The sequence below is a fragment of the Crocuta crocuta genome, unplaced genomic scaffold, assembly GCF_008692635.1.
Source record: "Crocuta crocuta isolate KB4526 unplaced genomic scaffold, BGI_CrCroc_1.0 scaffold588, whole genome shotgun sequence".
NCBI lineage: Eukaryota > Metazoa > Chordata > Mammalia > Carnivora > Hyaenidae > Crocuta > Crocuta crocuta.
In genome coordinates this window covers 201034-207424 of record NW_027532829.1, presented here as the reverse complement: position 1 = coordinate 207424, position 6391 = coordinate 201034, and the positions used below count along the sequence as shown (strand labels likewise).

Genomic DNA, 6391 nt, shown 5'->3' with positions numbered 1-6391 from the left:
ATCTTGAGATCTCTTGATCTCTTAATTCAATATATTGCATTCGAAAAAGGAAAGAATGGTTTCCTTGCTCCTCTACTGACATCTCTAAATTTCTTGGTTCCAAGTTCAAGACAAAGTCTGTTGCAGTTGACCTTCAAAGATTTAGAATTGGAGAGGTACCTGGGTGGCTCAGTCAGTTGAGGGTCCGACTTTGGCTCAGGTCATGATCTCACGGTTCGTGGGTTCGAGCCCTGCATTGGATCTCTGTGCTGACAGCCCAGAGCCTAGAGCCCGCTTCAGATTCTGTGTCTCTCTCTTTCTCTGCCCTTCCCCTGCTCATACTGTCTGTGTCTCTCAAAAACAAATAAACATTAAAATTTTTTTTAAGATTTAGAATTGTAAAGGACCTTTAGATTCCTTAGTCCAAAGGTTGAATATAGGCCAGCTGTCTCACCAACAGCTGTGGTTTGGCCCATACTGTGCTTTTACATAATGATCAAATCGCCACAATTTAAAATGATGGTTCATATAAAATCCTGTCTTGGAAGTTCCTCCTGAAAAGTTGGGGAACGTGGCAACGTTATGTCTAAATTCTAACAGTGTAACAATGGATTGGAACTGTAGCGTAGCTGCCTCCTTTAGGCAAATTATGCAGACTCCAGCTTGCCACTCTATTCACTATTCTCTATCATTCCTCTAACACTGAAATTTCGTTTTCCTTTATCATCACACGTGAAGCTACCTGTTTTCTCATACTTGGTACACTTCACTCATTTATGAGATCTGCCTGGCCCCTGTAGGCATTTGCATTTGAGACCCATGATCTAGCCCAACCCGTTTATCGTATAGATGAAGAAACTGGGGTCCAAGGCATCTTGAGAGATTTCACCAATGCCATAAAACTAGTCAGTGACAGAGATAGGACTAGACTCCATGCCACTGAAATTCCAGGCTACTATTTCTGCTGATATCCCATATTTTCTCTAATGTAGCCTAATCAATCTCTCCTAGTTTGAAAATAAATTGATTTAAAAAGAAATTAAGTAGGGAGGTTCCAACCTTAAACAGTTCCAGACTGTGTTTAGTTCTCTAAGGATGAAATATCTTCCCACAACACTCTGACATGTATTCTTCAGCTGATTGCAGGTTTCTGCCTCTCTTGCAATCAAGACAAACCTGGTCCATTCTTTCCTCCTGACTTCATAAGTTTTGCAACCTCTCCCTACCTTGAAAATCTCATAGTATCCAGATGAGACTGCTGACACAGATGCCTGTCTCCCTAAGGCACATTCTCATCCCTTCAAGGCAATCTTAATGGAAAGACTTGATACTTGTGCTACAGCATCCAGACTTTCTTTCTTTGCCCCCTCTAATCATGTACCTGTATTGCAGAAAGATACAAAGCAATAAACAGGAGACTGATGAACCAATACAGAAAACTAACTACAGGGCGCCTGGGTTCTTCATTCGATTAAGCATCCAACTTTGTTCACCTCAGGCTCAGGTTATGATCTTGTGGTTCGTGAGTTCAAGCAGCACGTCAGGATCTGTGCTGACAGATCAGAGCCTGGAGCCTGCTTTGGATTCTGTGTCACCCTCTGTCTGCTCCTCCCCCTCTCACGCTTTCTCTCTTTCAAAAATAAACATTTAAAAATGTTTTTAAAAAGAAGTACAATGGGTACCAGATGACCAAAAATAGCTTAAAATATTTCCCAGATGTCAAATAACTGGAAAATTTGGAAATGGCCGCAGCACCAGTCCAAGCAGCTCTGGGTAAAGACATTGAATGTGAGATACAATTTATAGAATGTCTTAAAAGGCAGAGTCAAACTAACACACTGTGAAGTTATGACCTGTGTGCACAGGTTAACCTCATCAGCTGGTCCCATACCAATTTTCACAACTCAAATCCAAATAGCAAACACTGTCTAATGAAGTCTTATCTGTGGTACCGTACCTAACCAGGTACATGGCACATGTTCACTGCGGTGGCATTTAAGATTTCAGATAAAGTCTCTTTGCATGGTAGGCAGGGAAGCCGAGAGTGGGAGGGAATGGGAGAAATGATTAGATCAGAGGTACAGTTTCAGTCTTGTGAATATTAGCTTCATCTTTCTCTGCACAAATCAGATAGGGGTAGGAAATAAAAAGTTGCACACAGAGGTGCCTGGGTGGCTCAGTCAGTTAAGCGGTTAAGCATCTGACTTGGGCTCAGGTCATGATCTCCTGGTTCATGAGTTCCAGCCCCATGTCCGGTTCTGTGCTGATAGCTCGGAGCCTGGGGCCTGCTTCAGATTCTGTGTCTCCCTCTCTCTCTGCCCCTCCCCTGCTCACACTCTGTCGGTCTCTCAAAAATAAACAATTAAAAAATTTTTTTAAAGTAAAAAGTGCTCACCTGATAACAGGTCCCAAGAGGATTAGATGCATAAACAATGATAGCGGCTTGTCTTTGGCCAGATCTCTGTGGACAAAAATGAGGGTCAACTGGACCATAATGGATGAAAACATAAAGAAGGATAAGGTGTATGTCATCCAGTAGGTTTCACTATTCTTTCGATAGATTCTAACCATGTACAAGGCAGATGCAGCCTCTCCACAGTACAAAAAGGTGGAGAAGAGGATGCCAAATGGAAAGGTAAATCGGGGGTTGGCCCCACGGATGACATCTTCCTCCAGAGATGAAATTGAATCCACGTTAGGCTCCTCAGGAATTTCATAAACTCGGTCCATTGCCGAAGTTCTGAGTGTTGCAGTCTGGTCTTCAGAGCAACCCCCACCCCTACCCAAGGGAACCCTGTAGCCACTGCAGTCCAAGTATCAGTGAAGAGAGCTGTCAGGTACGACTGCAGAACGGAGATCTGCTAGTTAGAGCAGGAGACCCCTCTTTCTAGTCTCCAGTTACACTTGTTTGAGTCTGGGATGGAGAGCCCAGGAGTACCACTTTGAACCTGACTCTTCATTGGCCCAGGATTCCAATCGTCCACATATGTTCTGTGAAACCTGGACAAGGCAAAAGCAAGCATTTTAGTGCCCAGTCCGGAATCCAATTCTAGGCACGCGAAAGGCCATGGGGACCGCTGTTTCCTTGGCCGCTTCTCCAGGCGCAGCCCCCCAGGGAGGGGGGTGGTAGCCACTCTGTCTCGGCACCAACACTCGGCAGCTCCTCTGGACGAGTCCTGACCAGTATGCCCTCTCAAACCTGCGGAGAACTGAACCAGGGCAGAAGAGCGGGTGCAGCCTGAGCGTCCCTTCCGGGGTTCATTTCAGTGCCCAGGCATTCTAGTTATTGCTAGGCTGTAGCTAGCTCGCCGGCGCTCCCTCAAGGACCCGCACAGAATCCAGGGTATTCAGGCGGACTCCTTGGATTCCCCAAGTCCCGCCCCCAAGGCAGCTGGCCAACCAGGCCAGAGTGAAGGCACAACCCTGGCCCCGAGCTGAATCTCCAATCTCCTGGGAGAGAAGCAGGGCGCAGGCGTGCGGTAGGGTCAACAGATGGCTAAGGGTGCTTCTTTTCTACAGAGAAACTTTGCTAGCAAGAAGCATGACGTGCGGGACGCCAGCCCGGGAGGGCAAAGGCAGATGTCAACAAACTCTTGGGCGCCGTCTGCCGCTGGGGTTCTCCCTGGCCTGAAATTCCAGGTGCAGGAGGTCCGCGGCTTCAGGAACTCAGGCACTGATGGCGGGGGCGGGCGAAGTGGGAGGGAAGGCCCGGGCCGTGCAAAACCATCCTGCGGGTTCCAGGGCAGGCAGCCCAAGGAAGCGCCGGGTGGAGAGGCGTGGCAAAAAGGGACTTGAGCCAGTCTTTGGAATCGCTTTTCACCACGAACCCCAGATCCCAGAAGGAGCCACAGCTTTCCTCTTCCCCAAAAGCAGCAGACGCCCACTTCTACCCCTCCCTCCCGAACTAGCTCGCTCGCAAACTTGCTCAACCCACGCGGTTAGGCAGGTGTGTCTCTCAGGGTTGAGCTTCCCTGGGTCCTATTGCCCTCCAGATAATATCATGGTGGGGTGGGGCGGAGGAGACCTGAGAGGCAATTGGGCCATAGTTTCCTTTCCAGGCAAGATGGTGTGCAGCGCAGGTAAGATAGAAAAGGATAGTTGGGTGTCAGGACTCAAGGTCAGGCCTACAGGCACTGAAAACTCATATGCCTTGATTTCCCCATTTGTAAGATGAGGACAGGATAGGAACTTTAGAATGAACTTTCAGGTCTTTGGCTGGAAGGTTCTGAAGAGGTGCCAAATTCTAAATAGACTGGAGATGAGTCAAGGGAACCGTTAGTAAAAACTGAGAGGGGTGTCTTAAAGAGCTCAGAATATTGCCAGGATTCTTAAGATCAACACTCCCCCACTTCACTGAGCTTTTGTTTTCATGCCTTCATTTGCATAATTCTAAACCCCAGAGAAAAAGAGAAAACATCTGCCTCTTGGTAATAATACAAATGTAGCAGAGACTGTGCCAATCTCCTTTTGCTGCAGGAAGTCAGTAAAAAGAATCTATGTGAAGAATGGCCAATTAGCAGCCACCAAAATGATGGCCTTGAGAAAGATTTAGTCTTGGTGTGGTGTTGAATTTTAAGATTCCTGCAATTGCTGCCTCCTTTTCCCAGGGCTGATTCGGGGACAAATCAATGTCTAAAGGTTGTTGCCTTTGAAGCAGGCACACTAGCTTGGTCTGCACCTGTGCTAGCAACTGGGATAACAGGCTGATCCTTCCTCCTTTCCTTTTCACAAGGCAGGCCAACACTGAGAACACTTCACACTGGGTGTTAATTGGTTTGGCCTTTCCAACTGGCACAGGGTTCTCCACCAACAGTACGGGGAAAGAGTCTCTGGGGGCTTCTTAGGAACCTGGTCTTCAGATGGATCTCAAGTAGGGTGACAATCTCATTTCAATTTGCTGAGATGGCATAAATTGGTTACCCTAGCGCGGGAGACCAAAGCTAGGAAAAATACAGAATCCCAACTGTTTTTTAGCCTTCTTCCTCCCCTGTGCCCTCACCAACCCCCAAATACACAAATCTACAAGGCCTTCCTACTTTGTTCCTAAACAACTCCTTCTATATGCTGTTAAAAGGGTCTCTGTAATCACCAAACTACTTCCCTCTCCATCTTCATCGTCTACATTACCCTACCACAGATTCTTTGCTCCAGTCCAGCAAATTTTTCATTTGCTTATACTTGTCTTGCTTACTCCCACCTCTGTGTCTTGTTGAGGTCATTTACAGCTTGCTTCAGATTCTGTCTTCCTCTCTGCCCCTCCCCCACTCATGCTGTCTCTGTCTCTCTCTCTGTATCAAAAATAACCATTAAAATTTTTCAAAAAAAAGAAAAAATGGTGATGATGATGAATCTTCCTCCCCCACACTTCCTCCAGGAAACCATGCAAGACAGGCACACTCTTCTCTAAGAGCTGTAGCCACTGTAGCTGGGGCATAAAGTCCTTTGGGACACACACTGCCTCAGTCAGCCATTCAGCTCACAAGAGGATGCNACTGTTACACTTTTTTTTTTTTTAATTCCTCCATGGCTGATATAGACCTGTAAGTTTCCTGCCATCTGATCCCTCTCACGCACCAGCTACTCTATTTTCAGCCTTAGGACTCTCTGGCACTTTAGGTCACTAAATCCTCTGGTTTCTTATTTCTTTGTTCCTTTTGCCTTGCTGGGAGAAACCGAGAATTTGCCCTGTTTCTGTCCAACTCTCTTTCCTTACAGGCAATCTCTCCAGTCCTTTGTTCTTCTTAGGAGTAGACATACTGGAAATGTTGACATTCATGAGACTACTGAGGCCCTGAGGACCCCTTCAAAATTAAAACCACTCATCTCCCAAAAACTGGTCATCTGAGGTAATATCCCTATGCATCCCTTGAATACTAGCTAGTTCAGGGTCAATTTCCTCTTCTTGAAAAATGAAAGTTCTACAGTCAAGGGAGACCCAAGCTTTTACGTTCCCCTGCAGCACTTCCAACCTCAAACTCACCAGGAAAAGAGTCTAAAAGCTCTTGGCATCTTTATTAGCATTCGGAACACCTCTGAACTATATAAGGGTCTGGGATAGGTTCAAACTTTCAAGCCAATGCAGCCAGAGCTGACTTGTAAGAGGTAGCTGTCATGCATGAAAGAAGAGGAGAGGAGGGGTGGCTGGGTGAGCCTGCGTGGCTCAGTCAGTTAAGCATCCGACTTCAGCTTAGGTCATGATCTTGTGGTTTGTGGGTTCAAGGCCCACATCAGGCTTTGTGCTGACAGTTCAGAGCCTGGAGTCTGCTTTGGATTCTGTGTCTTCCTCCCTCTCTGCCCTTCCCCTGATCACCCTCTGTCTCTCTGTCTCTGTCTCTCTCTCAACAAATAAACATTAATTTTTTTTTTTTTTAAAAGGGAAGAGGAGAGGAAGGAGTGAGATGTGCAGCAAGTG

At 46.6% G+C, this 6391-nt stretch overlaps 1 protein-coding gene across 1 annotated transcript in view; it reads right to left on the bottom strand.

The window, feature by feature from the left end:
* XKRX (XK related X-linked) overlaps positions 1–2758 on the bottom strand; it is a 13099-nt gene extending 10341 nt beyond the window's left edge. Inside the window, exon 1 of the mRNA XM_077745302.1 lies at positions 2375–2758. Coding sequence (XP_077601428.1) covers positions 2375–2709 — 335 coding nt within the window. The 5' untranslated portion in view covers positions 2710–2758. The remainder of the gene's footprint in view (positions 1–2374) is intronic.
* Positions 2759–6391: the final 3633 nt, after the last annotated feature.